This window comes from Girardinichthys multiradiatus, chromosome 23 (assembly GCF_021462225.1).
Source record: "Girardinichthys multiradiatus isolate DD_20200921_A chromosome 23, DD_fGirMul_XY1, whole genome shotgun sequence".
Taxonomy (NCBI): domain Eukaryota; kingdom Metazoa; phylum Chordata; class Actinopteri; order Cyprinodontiformes; family Goodeidae; genus Girardinichthys; species Girardinichthys multiradiatus.
The window spans coordinates 27,817,713-27,837,665 of NC_061815.1; the positions used below are offsets into that span (position 1 = coordinate 27,817,713).

The 19,953-nt window shown below is 39.7% G+C and overlaps 1 protein-coding gene and 1 long non-coding RNA gene across 2 annotated transcripts in view; one reads left to right on the top strand and one right to left on the bottom strand.

Moving 5' to 3' along the window:
* LOC124859912 overlaps window positions 1–17,925 on the bottom strand; it is a 30,436-nt gene extending 12,511 nt beyond the window's left edge. Inside the window, exon 1 of the long non-coding RNA XR_007036222.1 lies at window positions 17,799–17,925. This is a non-coding gene — a long non-coding RNA (uncharacterized LOC124859912). The remainder of the gene's footprint in view (window positions 1–17,798) is intronic.
* Window positions 10,978–15,829, top strand: rtn4rl2b (reticulon 4 receptor-like 2b). The gene is made up of 4 exons (XM_047352805.1): window positions 10,978–11,128; window positions 12,705–12,931; window positions 13,016–13,249; window positions 13,874–15,829. The coding sequence occupies exons 1-4, from the start codon at window positions 11,080–11,082 to the stop codon at window positions 14,744–14,746; spliced, it is 1,383 nt and encodes a 460-aa protein (XP_047208761.1). The 5' UTR covers window positions 10,978–11,079; the 3' UTR covers window positions 14,747–15,829.
* Window positions 17,926–19,953: the final 2,028 nt, after the last annotated feature.

The following is a 19,953-nucleotide window of genomic DNA, read 5'->3' on the forward strand; positions in this document are numbered from 1 at the left end:
CTTTTGTGTCTCCAGAGGGAGCTGTGCTAAAGATGATGAACAGCCTCATGTGTTTCTGGTTAGGAAGACAAGTTTGTAAGCTGTCAGTTATATTTCCTGACAGTTTCTGCTGAGGAAGAGCCGAAAAAGGCTGCACAGCTGAACCATAGAGGCTTTAAATTTCTATGGCCAGCTTAGATACATTTTCACTAAAGACAGAACTTGCACGAAATAGTTCATCACTAGCACCAAGAAAAAAAAAGACTAGCTCATATTTTCACTGTGAAGTGATGAATCAATTAAATTCTTAATTGAGGAAATTTCATGAATGAGATTAAAATCTGCAGGATTGTAGCAGTTTTTAAATCAGCATGACGTCTGTGATCCAATCAAAACAGATTTTTTTTTCTGGGAGGTGTTGGGAGGTTTGTCACTGGGCAGGATGGTCGTGGAGAAAATGTCTGGCTTTTGTAAATAGAAGGGAAACTCCCCCACAACACCTGTTGTGCATCATCACAACCCGAAAAAAGAGTTTATGAATCCCCACAAACTCTCTCACGCCAAGTTTGTGTGTGTTTGTGTGTGTGCGCACCCATGTGTTGCATCTGCGTCATCGATAATTTCAGCTTCAGCCTCTTGCCCATTTAAAAATAAAAACCTGTAAGACTCCATGTCCAAAACAAGGATGAAAACAGCAGGAGATTAAAAATATCCCAATCTGTTAATGAGGTGACTTGTTGCTGCACTAAATCTTTGTGACAGATTTTAAAGGCTCAGTTAAACTGTCTGTTCCTTTTGATTGTTGCAGCAGGCAAATAAATGTCTGCTCCTTGCTGCCAATAGGAAAACAAATCCTCTCTGAAAGGGACTGAATGTCTCAGTAGCAGCAGCAGAGGGCATAACGATGCACAGCTCTGAGCTGCAACATCTAAGCTACATCTAAAAACATCATTAACATATAGGCATTTATATTCACACAACTCAAAAAGTTAGATTTGATTTCCAACAATTGGTCTGGATTTAATTAAACACTGCCGTGGAAAAATTTATTTTTGGGGCAGCTTTTTTGAAAGACACTTTCAGTGTGTCTTCTTCATATTTTGAGGTATAACGGGTTTGCAGAATATTATAGATGAACCCAACAATATTCTCTTATGTCAAAATGTGACCTGAGGTTTCTGAAAGTTTGTCATGATGAGGTCTTATAGTAGGTTGAGTTCTAAATTTTACTTTTGTTGATTTGATTATTGTTTACTATGATTTAAATAATGTTGTGGTTTCTGGTTTCCTGTGTTTCCTTGTAGTATTTTCATTACAGACTTGGATGGATGGATGGATGGATAGATGGATGGATGGATGGATGGATGGATGGATGGATGGATGGATGGATGGATGGATGGATGGATGGATGGATGGATGGATGGATGGATGGATGGATGGATGGATGGATGGACAGCACTGCAGTCTAAAGTGATCAGAAAGTATAAATATCACAACACGATTGTTTTCCCAAAGCTTGGGGTAAAGAAGGCTTTGGATCAAACAGTACCCAACACTGGCAGATAGAGTTAGGATTTAGGGCCAATAACTGCTATTGTATTTCACAGCTGACATTGTAAATTAAAAGGTCTAAAACAAAAAAGCTGTGTTGCAAAAATGCAGAACTTCATCTAAACTAAATGCAGCCCTTACTAATGCACCCCTTCTGCTCATCCTGCTATTTCAAGTCTGTCTCTTTCATTGATAGGAACACACTAGCAAAAGATAATCATCATCAGATGGTCAAACAGCTGCCTATATCTTTTCATGCCCAATTAAAATTTCAGATTTTCAGATTCACATGTCCATTTTGGGGACACACATTCAAGTAGTGGGTGACTATTGGAATAAAAACCTTGGCACAGCTAGCAAGCTTAAACTGATGAACAATAAATTAGAAGGAGAATAATGTAGAAAGTCAGGAAGAGGCTGAGGAGGTGGAGGGAAGTGAGTTACAGATGAGACAAGAGTAGGAGCAGAGAAGAGCAGGAAAACTGAATAAATGCTGTTATAGCATCGACTCAATCTCTGACTGACGAGAGAAACTACATTTCTTTGAGCAGGTCATGGAGAACAAATGCTTGGAGACTAAAGGGATGAAGCTGAAAGGGCAGCATCCAGAATGATTATGGGAAGGATATTAATGCCTTTGGCTTGAGTTATTATAGAGATATTTTTCAGAAAGCCATCAAATTCTAAAGAAACTAACAATTCCATATTTAAATATGCAAAATAAATGCTTCTTTACTAAAATTAGAGAGCTAAAGTTACCTGTCAGTGGCTGTAAGTTGTGACTCACTGAACTGCTGAAAAAGTGGGAACTACATATAAAACATGGATGGAAAACATGTTGCATTAAGATCTATTTCAACAACTAATGTCTTCAGTTCATTTTTAAAAAGAAGAGGAAGAGATTATGTAGTTTTGTCCCTGGCATCAAAACCGAAGTGAGAAAAGCAACATTTCTGTCAACACTGGATATGTTGTCTTAAAAAAAAAAGAGAAACAGAATCTTTAATAATCATAGTAATCAAGTCATGATCTCTGTTTTTATTTGAAAGATTGATGCATTCATTTCTGACTGAAATTTTATAGCATTTATACTTACACATATATTTTTTTATTATATTCTTGTCCAGTTCAGTTTGTGCCGTGTCTATTACATGTTGGCTACTAAAATAACCTATTTTTGTTGAACAGGACTGAGCCTGTACAAAAAATGTATTATTATACAATGTATAAACAGACACATAACTGTTATTTCTCGCTGTATGATATTAAAGCAGACTAAATATTCCTGTTAGGTAGGGTAGGATTACCAAGAACAAGATGTTTTAAGTTTAAAGTGTACTTATTAATATGCCTTTAAATAATTTTGGAAGGTTTCTTATGCTATTGTTTGGTAAGCCTTTGATAGGTTAATTCACAATATTTGCATTTGTGGTTCCACACAAATCCCTTGTTAACAATATTAAAGAATGAAAAAGTTAAGCTTTCTGTTTCCCCTATGTTTTTCTTCTATGTCTATTTTTCCATAGTTTCCCAGTTTGCGTTAATAGTAATAGTTGGTGATAGAATGTTTTTATAACATGGCATCATAAAATTCACTCAAACAGCATTATTCATGCTTGAACCATTATTAGAACTTGGTTTAATTTATGTATATTAACTATTAAGGCTAATTAAAGGAATCATGCAGTGATTTTAAATCTAAACTGACAATTCAGATTCAAACAAACTTAGCATCCATGTCCAAAGAAAAGCACAACCAATATAGATTGTAACATTTTGCTATTTTTGAGGGTTTTGTACTTAGTTTTTCATAAACCTTTCCATTTTGGCTTCAACTTTGCTGAATAATTAATAACATTGCATAATTTGTGCCGATATCAGGACCTAGCAAAGACCAGGGGTCTCATTTATAAAATATTGCGTAGGATCTACACTCACCAGCCACTTGATTAGGTACACCTTGCTAGTACCGAGCTGGACCCCCTTTTGCCTTCAGAACTGCCTTAATCCTTCGTGACATAGATTCAACAAGGTACTGGAAACATTCCTCAGAGAGTTTGGTCCATATTGACATGATAGCATCACACAGATGCTACAGATTTGTCAGCTGCACATCCATGATGCGAATCTCCCGTTCCACTACATCCCAAAGGTGCTCTACTGGATTGAGATCTGGTGACTGTGGAGGTCATTTGAGTCCAGTGAACTCACTGTCATGTTCAAGAAACCAGTCTGAGATGATTCGTGCTTTATGACATGGCGCGTTATCCTGCTGGAAGTAACCATCAGAAGATGGGTACACTGTGGTCATAAAGGGATGGACATGGTCAGCAACAATACTCAGGTAGGCTGTGGCGTTGACACGATGCTCAATTGGTACTAATTTGCAATTGGTACTCCCATTTGCAATATCTTCCTGCAGTGCCAATGCATCCATTGACAGCATTATGCATGAGTGTCACCACGGTATTTAAATATTGACAGCAATCAGTCTTATTGCCTCACACCTTGTCACAATTAATCTGTGGTAAACATCACCCTGGTGTTCATCAGAGGTAGAGGAATGTGGTGGTGAGAAAACTTTGATGAAATGTTGTGCGGACATTAAGATTTAAGTTGGTTTATAGACCGTTTTTACTTATGTAAAAGGTCCTTAGTTATGACTCAACAGCGCAAACATAAATCTCACTGCGGTTCTGAATGCTTATGATAAAGACGATCTTTGCTTAAAGTTTGATATGGAGTAAAAAAGAATGTCTGAGAGGAATCATGATCCACCTCACCATCTGCGCCGCCAGTTTCTCCTGTCTCCAAAACAAGTGTACATATGGGTCATAGTTTACATTCTCCTTTCAAGTTTGTTTTTAAAAGATCACAACCTGTTCCAGGCCCTGTTTTTTGCATAAATGAGACCCCAGATCTTTCTTTTTATCATAACTTTAACTCTGCTGGCAATAATGTTCTGCAATAATTAATCTCATAGGCATATTGCCCACATATTCCCTCAGTCACGTTGCATCTTGTGGAGGTTCACGGTTTAGGTTAAGATTTCTTAACCTCTTCAACATATTGTGATGCATCATTTTTCACTTTTGTGTAACAAACATGTAGTTCGTAGGTCTTCAAAGATCAAAGTAGGCGTATATTTAAATTGGTTGCAAATATGAACTTTATACATATCGGCTTTTCCTCTGACACTTAATATCAAATGATTCATTGTCTTGTCAGACCTTTACTGTCCCAAATGGCGCCTACATTTTTAATGATTCATACATTTGTATCAGCTTCTCACACCAAACAAAAAAAGGATGTGTAATTTATTTGAAAATACATCTTAACCATGTGTTTGTATAACCGAGGATCACTTAGAAATTCCCCAGAGGAAAATTCCCCCAATGATTAAATTTTTTGGAGTTTTCTTCTTGACCTTGCAACCAGTGGGCAGAAACAAGTTCTGTTCACACAGTGTCTTCAGGACACTCTGTATGTTTGTGCGTTTTTGTGTTTGGGTGTGTCTGTGTGTGTGTATGTAGGTTGATGGGTGGTTGACAGAGTCAGTTACATGTTAATTTAGGATCAGGGACAGAGTCCATGAGCATGCTGTGTTTACACCAGTTTAAATGCCAGAGTCCTCGTGATTCACTTGGTCACAGGAGGCAAGTGAGAGGATGCATGGGAGGTGATCTGGTAGCGGGATCTGCATGTGTGTTTGTGATTGTGTTAGGTGCATGCACATACACATAGTTATTCTCTTCCCATTGCACTCAATAACAATACAAGGTGTGGTACCAGAAAGATGCACAAGTCAGAGGAATGCTTTCAAAATGACCTTTCAGATTTTCGAGGAATAATTAAGTAGAAGCACCAAGAACCTCTTACATTCACTTACTCTCAGCATTATTGAAGATGGAGATACGTTGATGAGCCAGCTGCCTAGCCTTGTTACTCCAGGGCCACTGAATAAATCATTTGTGCACGCACACACACACACACCAGCGACCTTATCAGCTCCACAGCCCCCTGCGGAGGCCGGCTGCTTGGTGAGTTGTCCACCTCCCCCTCTAACAACACTGCAGCCAACAAGTGGTCCGATTCCAAGCTCACAGTTAATTACTCCCCGCGCTGCATGCTCAACTTGGAGTTGCAGATGACCTTCCATGGAGCAGGTTTTGGTGAGTTGGGAGCAGATGATGTGACTCATGGAGCACCTGGCCATGACATTTAGGGAGGACTCACACGTGAGTGAAACCCAGCCCAACCTCTTTGCCCTGACACAGGCTGCAACACCCCTAAGTAAGAGGCATCACACCATGACCTAAAGTCACTCATAGGGTAAATAAATAAATATCCAAATCTTTGATGTTCCCCCGTAGCACCATCAAATCCATCATCTTCAAATGGAAAGCACATGGTACCACAACAAACCTGCCAAAAGAGGGCAGCCCACCAAAACTCACAGACCAGGCAAAGAGGGCATTAATCAGAGAGGCAGCAGAGAGACCAAAGGTAACCCTGAAGTAGCTGCAAAGTTCCACAGCAGAGACTGGCATATCTGTCTATAGGACCACAATAAGCCAAACACTCCATAGAGCTGGACTTTATGAAAGAGTGGCCAGAAAAAACCATTGCTTAGTGTTAAAAATAAGAAGGCATGTTTTGAGTTTGTCAAAAGGCATGTGGACAATACCCCAAATGTATAAAGGATGGTTCAGATGAGCCTAAAATGTCACTTTTCAGCCACCAAGAACGACATTATTTCTAGTGCAAACCCCAAGAACACCATCCCCACAGTGGAACATGGGGGAAGCAGCATCATGCTGTGGGAATGTTTTTCAGCAGGAGGGACTAGGAAACAGTTCCAAGTTGGGGGAAAGACTAATGGTGCTAAGTACAGGAATTTTCTTGAGCTAAATTTATGTCCGTCTGCCTGTGATTTGAGACTGAAACAGAGGTTCACCCTCCAGCAGAACAATTACCCAAAGCATACTGCTAAAGTAACTCTTGAGCAGTTTAAGGGGATACATTTAAATTTGTTGGAATGGCCTTGTCAACACCCAGAACTCAATCCATTTGAGAATCTTTGGTTAGACTTGAAGATTCACGAGCAAAAACCAGTCAACATAAAGGAGTTGAAGCAGTTTTGCCGTGACAAATGGGTAAAAATCCCAGTGCCAAGAAGTAGCAAGCTCATACAGACTTAGTAACTTACAGCTGTAATTGCCGCAAAAAGTGGCTCTACAAAGTACACTAAATTAAGGGAGGGGGGTGAACAGTTATGCACAGTGAAATGTTTTACTTTTTCACAATTTGTTTCACAATAAATAAATAAAAACCTAATACATTATACACAAGGCTGCACAGTGGTGCAGTAGGTAGCACTGTTGCCTTGCACCAAGAAAGTCCTGGGTTCAACTCCTGGCTGGGGGTCTTTCTTCATGGAATTTGCATGTTCTCACTGTGCATGCGTGGGTTCTCACCGGGTACTCTGGCTTCCTCCCACAGCCCAAAGACATGCCTGTTAAGTTAACTGGTCTCTCTTAATTGCTCTTAGGTGTGTAAATGAGTGTGTGCATGGTTGTTTGTGTGTTGCCCTGCGATGGACTGGCAACCTGTCCAGGATTTGGTTCTGCCCATAGACTGCTGGAGAAACCAGCTGCCCCGCAACCCACTATGTAGGAAGCAGTATAGAAAATGACTGACATACATAATAAATCTTCAAAGTAGTAGCCATGTTCTGTAAATGAAATGGTGCACACGCTGCATCATCAAGTTCCTGTCATAATTCTGGCTAGTTGTTTAGTTTTCTTATCAAAAATGCTGCAGCTCATTCAAATTGGTTGGTTTCTTGTCACAGACCTGGTTTCAAATATTATCCATAAATTTCAATATAGTTAAGGTAGGAACCATTTCAGAAGCTAAAAGGCCATTTATCATAATTTTCACAAATTACAATTTTCAATTGGGTTATGGATTGTACCTCACAATGATTACATTCATTTTCAAGATGGAAATCCAGAAATAAGTAAATGTTTGTGAAAGAAAAAATCTGAGCACAGCTGAAAGTTTCAGAAAAGCGATGAAATGGTGAACTGAGGCTTCAATGCATTACAAAATGTCCACCCAAGGCAAAAATAGTGATAGCAAAGACTCTTGCTTAAATCTGAGCTCATAAACTGAAGATTTATACTGTGATTCATGAAAGAGGTAAGAAAGACGATGTAAGGAGAATTGTTTTCTGAGAACAGTAGTTTGAAGACTTAACAAACGTGCAACCGATGGAGGAATTTAAAAGCTTTCTGTTGTGATACCTCCCTGTAAGTCATCACCATGGTGAATGGCTGCTAGTGACCATAAATGTAAACTCTAAATTCCATTCGTATTCGGGTGGATGTAATTTCTGCTCCTGTTCTGACCAGCATTATTACTGAGATGCATGTTCCTCTCAACAACTGTGTCTCCAGAAAACCTTGAGTTTTAGTCACACAGTAGAGTCACTTCAAGCCAATGATACAAGTGTAGAATGGAAGGAAAGATAAAATACTGAAATAAAATCTGACTGTCAGACACTCTCATTCATTTGGATCAAACACTGAGAAAGAAGCTGTGCACCTGAAACTAATTATCAGGGCTTATCATAGAATGGAATTTGTGGACATTAACAGACATTTTGTATTGACAGAGAACACAAAAAAATCACTGTAGAAGAGTAATTTTTTACCTGATTAACATTATGCTCACAAACAAAAGCTGCAGTTGACTTGATGTTTACTCCCTGTTCAAGTTTGCTGTGGTAGCTGTCAATGTGTGAACTGTGCTGTTTCCTCTTTTTGGTTGTTCCTTCACTTAACTCCACTCCGCTAATAAGGTCTCCTCTTTTTTGCCACAAAAACGATTCATTCTGTGATTACAGTGAGAGATTTCCTGACAGTGCCATAACAAACTCATCATCCATATACAAAGTGCTTCCTGTTTTACAACCACAGTTCCAATGAATTTAGAATTGGGGTTGTAAAACCAGATGGATTTGTAAATAAAAACAGAATACAATAATTTGCAAATCCAGTTTAGCCTATTAAATGCACTACAAAGACATGTAGTTACATGTTCAAACTGCTAAACTTTATTGTTTTAGTGCAAAGATTTGCTCATTTGAATTTGATGCTTGCAACACATTCCAACAAATCTAAAACAGGAGCAACAAAAGACTGGGAAAGGAATGCTCAAAAAACACCAGTTTGGAACATTTCACAGGTAACAGGTTAATTGGAAACAGGTGAGTGTCATGATTAGGTATTAAAGGAGCATCCCTGAAAGGCTCAGTCGAATACAAACAAGGATAGGGTGAAGTTTACCACTTTGTGAACAAATACTGCTCACTTGTGAGCACATAGTCCAACAGTTTAAGAACATTTCTCAATGTACAATTTCAATGAACTTAGGGATTTCATCTTCTACAGTCCTTAAAATGATCAAAAGATTCAGAGAATCTGGAGAAATCTCTGCATATAAGCGACATGGCCGAAAACTAACTGTCATACCTGCTTGTGCTTTTGTTATATTACCTGGTCTAGTCCTGTGTTTTCTGTCTCTCTGCACCCCAACCCCACACCTGTTCTGTGTTTTCCCCTGATTGTCTTGTCACGTTTGTCATTGGTTTCCCCTGCTGTTCAGTTTTTGTATTTAAGCCCGTTTGTTTCCTTTGTTCCCCGCTGGTTCCATATGTGAGATTATGTGTATGTGGGTTTCCTGCTGCGTGTTTGCCACCCTGTCTGTGTCCTGCCATGGAAAATAAAGACTCATCTGACCTTCAAACCTTGAGCTCCAGGAGTTCTTCCCTGCATATTGGTCCATCAAAAACCCACTTTATATGACACCAACTTTAAATGCCCGTGACCTTCGATCTCTCGGGGGGCAATGCATTTAAAACCAACATGATTCTGTAATGGATATCACCACCTGGGCTCAGGAACACTTCCGAAAACCATTGTCAGTTAATACAGTTCATCGCTACGTCTACAAGTGCAACTTAAAACTCTACCACGTAAAGCAAAAGTCATATATCGACAACACCCAGAAAAGCCACCAGCTTCTCTGGTCCCAAGTTCATCTGAGATGGACTGACGCTAAGTGCAAAAGTATGCTGTGGTCTGCCAAGCCCACGTTTCAAATTGATTTTGGAAATTATGGACGTCGTGTCTTCCAAGTCAAAGCAGAAAAGGACTTTCCTGATTGTTAGCAGCACAAAGTTTAAAAGCCAGCATCTGTGATGGTATGGGGGTGTTAGTGATCATGGCATGGGTAACTTGCACATCTCTGAAGGCACTATTAATGCTGAAAGGCACATACTGTCATGGTTTATTGAGTTGAAGGACCAAAGCGGCAACAGGACATCGGTAGGCACATAGTGGTAACTCTATAAATCCTACTGAGAAGAGTGTTCAAAAAACCAGTCAGACTTATATCTGCTGCTTTTTGATGGCTATAAAAATGTGTTGTTGAAGTGGATCTTTCTAAAGCACATTTGTCCAAATGTCTGTATATATTTAAGCCTGTAAGCATCAGTTTCACTAACAAAAAGGAACCTGCCATTAAACAAAGCATAAAGATGCACTTCATATGACTTTGATAAATACTGTAGATAATTAAAATGAATGGTTTGTTTTGATGATTAACTTGATGGGCAGGATGTACTGTACCACAAAGATTTGTCAGTGTTATGTCACCCCTCTGCCACACACACAATGTAACCCATCCATATGTTGGTTTGGGTCATTTTGCTCCACCACTGGGTTTTCCTTTCATGTTCATCTGTTGTTGTGAGCTGTAGGTGGCTTTCGGCATCTCTTCAAACTAGCCTACACTGAAGTAGGGTAATAAGGTTTTGATTTTAATGCCAAATGAGTTGTTCAACCTCCTATTCTCACCCCTGCATGATGTGCCACAGGTGAAACCACAGCACTGTTGATTAGTTGTAGGTTTACAGTAAATTCTTTGGCTTTCTTCCAGGAACCAGTAAGCTTGTTTTGTGCCAGAACTGCCTCCATCCCACCTACAGCTTCCAGAAGTCAACCAATCCTCCCACACTGTGCTTTGTCTTAAGGGAAAAAGATGACTGTATCAAGTAGTCTGTGATTCTTGCCTTTATATAATAGCCTAATTTAATACATTTTCACAAATTCTTAATCAAATGTATGCATTTTGGATGTTAGGCCATTCTTGTGCTTTAATAGTCATCCCCACACTTGTAAGTAAAAAGAGATCATCTCTCCAGCAGGCTGTTATCAATATTTGGAGAGAGCCAAGTCCCTGCTTTCCACTGCCTTTCGAGGCGCTTCCTCCGTCGGCTCCCACCCCTCCCTCCTGGCTGACGTCGAGAGGATCCTTCGCTGCCCACGGCCGGCCGCGGATATAAAAGGCTTCTCGAGAATCCTGCACGTCACTGCCTGAAGCCGCAGTAACTCGGTCACCAGAGCTGAACCGCAGCAGAGATAGCAGCAAGCAGGCACTTCCACGCTGCGCAGGCTAACTCGCTTTGGGCTTTGGTTCGAGATGGAGACCCGTAGGACCGTGAGGAGCTCCAGCGCTCACAACTTCAAGAGTAAGTTGCGCACCATCTTCATCCTGCAGGAGGTTCTTGAATTTTGAAAATATATGCATGTAATGTTGTCTTGTTTGTACGCTGGGTACTTTTTTGAGTTTAAAGTAGATGGTTGAATATTTAAACAACTAAACTATTAACATGGATTTTTTGGGAGCTCAGGAATTTCTTGCGCTTTTACGCGCAGACTCTTTAGTTTAGTTTTAAATGTTTATGAACTCATGAATTAACACGACATTTTTAGCTTATAAATTGTTCGATACGCATTTCTAAGACATAATAGGCAACTTTTGTACTTTTAAAGTATATATAAGTAAATAATATTGTTTTGATTCATATAAAAAACCGCTTTGAAGCTTCTGTTTGTTTCTGTTGCAAAGTTATTCTCTGCATCTATACAATTTATTATGCAAACATTTAAGATTGGAAACGGACAAGCTTTTTATTGAGAGTGGAATTATTTTAAAATCTTGTGCACAAAATCTTGCACCGACTAAAACAAGCTTGTTTAAAACATCAAATCAGCCAAATTTCATATACTTGAACACATGAGCTTAGGCTGGTTAAAAAAGTCCTAATGATCAAAAAGTTGGTTGTTTTTTTTTTTTTGGAATTGGATCCAAATTTCTTGTTCACCAATATATAAATACCTAAATAATACTTTAGAAATTCTTTTCTGGCGTTTGGTTTGGTGTGGCACCCATCTGGCCACCCCCTCATAAAACTATCTTGCTGTGTTCCTGTAAGCATGAATTAAGTGGGCAACTTTGTGGGCTTTACTGCTCATCTCATATCGCCATGCCGTAAACACTCTAAAACTCTACAGAAACGAGACTGTATTTGTCTCCACAGCCTCCAGTTCAAATAACCAACGAAACATGTTAAAAGGTCACAGGGTTAGACGGTGGAAAATCTTGCATGGAGCAGGTGAATGGAACAACGTTAAAATTTAATGCATGTACTTTTCCCACGTTGACTTCTTCTGTAAGGCGTCATCCAAGCGCTGTCAGATGGCTTCTAAATTATTAATTAAAACTGAAATTGATCCCACTGGTTGTACCCTGTGTGCCCTCTCCACTGGCACTCCTCCCAGTGGAAACAACCGTTTGGTTAAAATAACATGAGATCTGGAAATCTGTGTTGATTTACCGCTGAAGATAACATTTTCAGTCCTTTGAGTCTTAATTGAATAGTGCCGAGTTTGCAACTTAAATTTACCTAAAGCCAGAGTTACGCAAACAAGTCACTGATACTTGTGTAAAGCGATCTTCTGGAAATGAATAGGTGAATTATTTTTGTCTGAATTATGTATGTAGCCTTGAGGAGTATCAAAATGACATGGGTGAAGGAACAGCAATGTTAAAAGGAATTACAACAACAGGTTTGATGGGCAGAAAGTCGTTGCCAGAAGCTGGAATCATCTTCTTGTGTCTTTATCTGTCACTCATTCATAAATAAACAGGGCCCGGGTTCCCAAACCATGACCTACAACAACAGAAGTATCCCTCCAGTCTACTGTAAAATATGGTACTTTTCGCCTTAGTAAAGAGCTTTTTCTTCTTCTCTGTACGTTCAGGTGGACTGTCCCTTTGGTTGATTCTGTGGCTGGTGGTGGTGAAGCCAGGCGGGGTTTCTGCATGTCCCAGGCTGTGTGTGTGTTACCCTACGCCCATGACGGTCAGCTGCCAGTCCCAGAACCTGACCATGGTTCCAGCTGGAGTACCCTACGACTCCCAACGAGTCTTTCTACAGAACAACCGCATCACAGAGCTTCGCGCAGACTCCTTTGGCTTCGAGACACAGGTGAGCTCTCTATTTCTGGAAAATGTTTCCTCTGTAATCCAATCATTTCTTTTCTAAAACATCCCCCATTAAATCCCTGTGCAGGTGCTTTGGCTGTATGGAAACAACATTACATGGATTGAGGCCGGCGCCTTCAGTAACCTGAGGATACTGGAGGAGCTGGATCTGGGTGACAACCCCTCGCTGCGGCACCTGGAAGGTGGAGCATTCAGGGGGCTGGAGAAGTTGCAGAGCCTGCACATGCATCGCTGCAAGCTGGCCACTCTCCCCCATGATATCTTCCACAAGCTGTATAGCCTTCAATTTCTCTACCTGCAGGTAATTGCAGCATCCAAACACACACACACAAACCTAAACAAGATGTTTGGAGGTGTTCAAGAATTAACATGCATGCTCAATGCTTTCAGCAGGACGCAGTCACGTTGCAGAATTAGTTTACTGACACATCAGTCCGCATCCAGGCTGCACACCCCCACACACACAGTGACGCTTTCCACACTGCACACGTGGAAAGATTCAGTCTAAGCAACTCATTCAAATACAAAATCAGAAAACCAAGGCAGCACATGTACACCTGCAGTAAACTCAGAAGCAATCAGATGTGTTTCTGTCTTTGCACCAGCGGTCTAACCTCGTCTAATCACACATACTATCCAGTTTCAGCAAAGGCAGAGGATAAATCCAGGAATATATGAAAAAGAGCATGTGTCAACCCACTTTTAAAGATTAAAAACAAACAACTCAGCAATAAAATAAAGCAGCTGAATAAATAAATGTCAAATGTAGTCTTCTTTATGAATAATATCTACACATTGTACTGTTTGAAAGCCTGAAGGTACTTAAGAGTTTTTATTTCAAACAGCTTTGACACCCCCCCCCCCCCCCCCCCCCCCCCTCCCTTTGCACATCACTAAATCCTATAATTTTGTGATTTCTTTGTAGGAAAATCAACTCCATTTTCTGCAAGATGACCTGTTTTCAGATCTGGTCAACCTGACCCATCTCTTCCTGCATGGGAATCGCATCCGTGCCCTCTCTGAGAATGTCTTCAGAGGCCTGGTCAACCTGGACCGCCTCCTTCTCCATGACAACCGCATCAAACAGGTGCACCGTCGGGCGTTCCGCGATCTGGGTCGTCTGACAATCCTTTATCTTTTCAACAACTCTCTGGCCGAGCTGCCAGGTCAGACCATGAAGGATACCCAGGGCATCCAGTTTCTGCGCCTCAACAGCAACCCCTGGTCCTGCGGCTGTGAGTCCCGTCCCCTCTGGGAGTGGTTCCGCAAAGCCCGCATCTCATCCTCTGATGTCGTGTGCACCTCCCCATCTCAGCGTCGTGGCCAGGACCTCCGATTCTTGCGAGAGATGGATTTTGCCCTCTGCCCACTGCCTGATCCAGGCTCCCTCGCTGGGAGCACAACAACCACCTTCAGCACCAAGACCCGCTGGTGGTTCTCCAAGAACAAGCCAGCATCTTCATCGAAGGCCTCATACAAGAAGAGCTCAGAGAGTGTGAAGACCTTACCCATCTCCCCTGTAAAGCCTCAGTATCCTCCCAAGAAGCCCGCTGAAACCTTGCCTATCAAGTATGAACTGTCCGAGGACGAGGCAGCTCTTCCCAAGCTGGATCTGGAAGAGTACTGGGCCAACTATGGAAACGAAGACTCTTCTATTCGCTGCATCGACCTGGACTGTGCTCCCAGCTACGACAGTGAAGGATTCCCCTCACCCTCCTCTCCAGCCACCGCTCCATCCCCACTCCACCTCCTCTCCTTCTTCATAGTAACACTCCTACTTCATCTCCTTTTAAGTTGAACTGTTTTCTCCACTTACACCTTCTTTTTCCTCTAGAGTTTCCTTCTGCTCTTTCTTGTTAACAGTAAAGAAATTGCGTCTTGATTCTCTTCAATTGCCTCCCACACATTCAGGAGGGATGATTCAGTGATGCAGGAGATGAACGAGGCAGCAAGGAGCTGTTTCACAGAGCAGAGGTCAGATTAGCTGAAGCAGAAAGGGCTACGTAAGTGCAAGTGATCTGGTGGAGTCTTCAAATACTACTTGTGATGTCTCAGTTCAAACTTTGTAGGCTACATGATCCAATGATTATCTAATCACAATTTATATCATAGTAGTTGCATAGAGGAGGGGATTCACAGTCAGTTTGGCACCACCAGAAATTAGAGAAATATGCAGATGCTGAGAAGTAATGGGAATGATGAAAAAGTTCAAAATCTTACCAGCAAACAAGCACCTGTAAATACAGCACAACATCACTGTAGATATACTCATTCCATATTGTACATAGACCTTACAGGATTTGTACTTTTAGTAAGAACAGTTTGTATTAGGTCCATAGATTTGGAATGGAAGGCAGCCTAATAACATGTGTTTGCTTGTACAGTTTCCCACAATTCACTTTACGCTTACTTGCTTTTTTGTTGTTTCCTGGATTGCTCTCATCTTTAGTCTGTTAGATTATGTTTGTACAACTTGTTTATGTGTTTCTAACCGGAACATTTTAGACAAAAAGAAGAATTTGATGTATGAATGGTTCTGGATCAACAAATCCGCTGGTTCTTCTGGTTTCACCAGCATGTATGCAAAACATGGTCCAACAGAGCATGACAATCAACAACATATATCTGTTTATTCCATGATGGAGCTGCAGCTTTCTGTCTCTATCTGTAAAAAAAAATGTTACAGTAATGGATCAACCCTGTACTGTCAATCAAGGCCATATGTTTGTGACCAGCCCCCCATGTTTCATCTGAATCATGTCAGTTAGTGTCTAAACTGATCATAAATTATACTGTGATGTTGCTGGATTTTTTTATTTTTCAATGGAAGATGCAATTGAAGTGTGTTGTTTAATTAAAAAAACCTGAATTCATAAAGTGACAGTGAGTGTCTTTCTTGTCAAAGTCGTATATTTCTTTCCAACATTAAAAATAGTAAAAAAAAGATTTGACACTGGAATTAAAATACACAATATGAGCTGAGGTTAAGGAGATGCAGATATGTACAAACACAATATATAACATTTACATTACAGGATGTTATTTCCCTTAAATGTCACCTTACCCTTTTTTATATATAACAGGCTATATTGATGAATATTATTTTATATTTATCAAGTCAATGATTTGTTTGTTTTTCTTAATTATGCTGAAAATTGTCTCTTGTCAATTTACTTTTGGGACTATTTAATTAATTGATTTGATCAATAGTATCAATAGTACCACTTCACAGCAAAATAAAACATCTCTGGAACCTAAAAAAAGAAATAGCAATAATAATAATAATAAAATAATAATAGTAATAATAATAATATTATTATTATATTTAGTTATCAGCAATCTAGTTCATTCTTACAAGTTTTTACAAGTAAAATCACAAAGTGCTTCACAAAGAAAGTAGAAACATTAAAATATGATTAAATAAAAACATGAAAAGAAATGAACAAATTGAGGAATATCACTAATGAAAATTTAATAGGATAGTAAGTATGATTATTTTCTATGCTATTCTCCAAATAAGAGTGAAAGTAATCTGGAATATTTCTTTTCCTTATGTGCCAGTTTTACAGCTCTTGATAAAAATGATGGCAAGACTGTAATGTAAAAACCTGCTAACAAACAAGCACATATCAAAAGTTATGTCCATTCAAAGACAAAGCTCTGGCAGTGGTTTAAGCTCAGAGCAGTTTATTAACCAAGTTTTAATCCTGCACGCTGTGTGCATTTTTACTCTAAACGGCCTTTTTTTTTTCCTGCTCTGAACTGCTCGTTCATAAAATGAGAGGTGGCGGGTGGTTTTTTTTCTGTGTGTCTGCAAGCAAGATCTGTTAGCAGTTCATGTGTGACTGGGAGTGTTAGTGAAGAAGGTCACCGGTTTAATCGCTGGTCACTTTGCACCCCAGCCTCTTTTCCCACCGCTTACAGAAGGCAGCTATTTCAGGCTACTGAGGAGGGTGTATGAATGTGCATGTGTTTGGGGGTTGGTGGGTGGATTTATATGTGAATCAGGGATAGAGGCAGAATGGGGAACACACCAGGACCAAAATGTGACGATGTGTGCCGGAGTCAGCACACCCCCTCAACAGATCCTCTCTCACCATGATTTGTGTCCTGATGATGCATATAGTCATGCATGTTCTTGCAAATGTCGAGACACTAACATACACATTAAAACACAATCTGGAAAGTTCAAAGAGGACTGCATTCCTTCCCTTTCATAATCTATTGCACCTTTGCCTTTTTAAATAAAAACATTAACAAATAATAGTTTTCCACCTCAAAACACATTCTTAATTTCAGTCAACAAATGCAAGAAAAACCTGTTCAGAAATAGCAGCAGAATGCTGCACTGACTCCAGCCACTGTCCTTACGTTGTGAATCTCCCCCAAACTTTTGAATCAGCTTTACTTTGAACTCATTCAAGGCTTTGGTTACTGGAGTTGCTTGTGCACTTACTTACCTCACTTTTTCCTTCTGCTTAATTTTCCATTAGTATGCTTGGATACCGCACACTGCAAAAACCCAGCTTTTTTTGCAATAACCTTTTCTGACCATTCCCGTCCTTGTGGAGGGTGTCAATGACTTTCTGCTGCCAACTGAGTACTCTTCCCCATAATGCTGCTGGCTACAAAATTACATCTCTGAATTAAAAAACATTTTTTAATAGTGCTATGAAATATATTTTTGAGAGAATTTCATTTTAGGGTTTTTATTAGCTAGAAGCCACAAATCAAGAAAAAAACTTGAAATATAGCAGTTTGTGTGCAATAAATCTATATAATACAATATTTTTAATTGTTTACTGAAATAAATGGCCTTTATGATGATATTGCAATTCACTGAGACTCACCTGTCGGAGACAGTTGCCAAAGCCTGAATAGAGGCAAATAATGTTGAGTTTTAATCCTTTGGCAACATCTTTAGAAAACATGCTGTTGAATATTAAAATGAAATGGATTGAGCCTACTTGACTGTTTTTTGGCAAGTCACTTCACCGGTTGCCTGGCAACTGCTTAGGGAAAGGAAACAGTCTGAAACCCAATACATTTTGTAAAACATAAATCTATACAGATACAATACACCAGAAAATGTATAACCAGTTAATTGGTGATCTTCAAATGATACTGAGTGACAAATGACAATTGGTCTCTGTTTGATAGAACCATTATTAATGTTTCCAGCCTTTGAGCTGATATAAGCTAGCTCCAGCATGCAGTGAGTAAGAGGCAGGCTACACCTTGGACAGATAACCATTTCATAGGCTAACTTAATATTGTTTCCTGAAAGTCACTAATTATGATCTCAGTTAAAACACATATATTATCTTTATCCATCGTTATCCTTCATGCACCTTCACCTGCTTCAGGGTGAAGGCTTAGGGGCCTAAAACAAAGATATAGGAGATGAACAACTGTCCACGGAAGCATCTATAGAGTGCCTTCTTAAAGGAATCATACTCCTTGAACTTTTTTCCACATTATGTCACATTGCAATCACAGATGTTTCTGCAATTTATTTGGATTTTGTTGCGGTATAGGTCACCATAGAGTACAACATGATTAAGTGAAAGGAACATGGTTTTCATTTTTGATAGGCCAAAATAAAACCCAGTGTAACAAATTGCTTTCAGAAATCACCTAATTAAATAGAGTCCTCCTGTTTGTAATTATTCTGAAGATAAATCCAGCTGTTCTGTTGATTTGAAGAGAACATTAGTGAACAACCAGCATAATGAAGACTAAGGAACACAGCAGACAAGTCAGGGAGAAAGTTGTGGAGAAGTTATGAAACAACTCCCACAGAACCTCTTACAGAGCACTGCTCAATCCATCCTCTGAAAATGGACAGAGTATGGCACAACTGCAAAATTCCCAAGACAATGTGAAAAGAGAGTATTCATCAGCAAAGCAACCAAAAGGTCCAATGTAACTCTGGAGGAGCTGCAGAGATGCACAGCTCAGATGAGATAATCTGTTGAAAGAACAACTATTAGTTGTGCAGTCCACAAATCTGTCCTAAGGTGCTCTGGTCAGATAGGACAAAAATGAATCTTTTTAGTCTAAATGGAAAACTCTTCATGGCAGAAAACTGACACTGCAAATCACCCTGAACACACCATCTCCAAGGTGAAACATGGTGGTGGCAGCATCATGCTTTGGGAATGCTTTTCTGATTAAAGTTAATCTGAAAATGGAAAAAGCTAAATACAGGACTGCACAAGACTGGGATGGAGGATCGCCTTTAAGCAGGGCAACAACCGCAAATGCACAGCAAGAACTACATGGTTTAAATCAAATGTATTAAAATGTCCAAGACTAAGTCCACACATAAATCCAATTGAAAATCTGTGCTTGAAAATTGTTATAAACACACCAATGTGGTCCTGGTATTTCTGCATTTATACAAAGCCCGTGAATGATCAAATAATCTAAAATACAGTACACACCAAAAGTTTGGACACACCTTCTCATTCTTTGGGTTTATTAACGGTCTTTCCCCCTCAGAGAAGACTTTCCGTGAGTGTTTGCTGTCCAGGTTCTTTGTGTGCCACCTGCTTTGGCTTTCGTTGATGCAGCTCAGGCACTACCTGTTCATCGGCACTCTCAACCCCATGCTGCAGAGGCTAACAGAAGGAGATTCCTCACTGGGTAACACCCTAACAGTTATCCTAATTCTTGTCAAGAATAATTAATTTGAGTTAAGATGTATTTTTGAAGGCCTTGCTGCTGCTTTGCAGAAGCAGAAAATTTTCAATGAAAGCTGAATCAGCATAGCAATCTAGTATGCCAGCCATGCACTCAAACTATTTACTGTAGCTGTTGAAACTGTGGAAACAATGTTTGTTTAAACATCTTTTTATGTTAATGCAGTACAGACCAAAAGTTTGGACACACATTATTCAAAGAGTTTCCTTTATTTTCATGACTATGAATATTGTAGCTTCACACTGAAGGCATCAAAACTATGAATTAACACATGTTGAATTATATACTGAATAAAAAAGT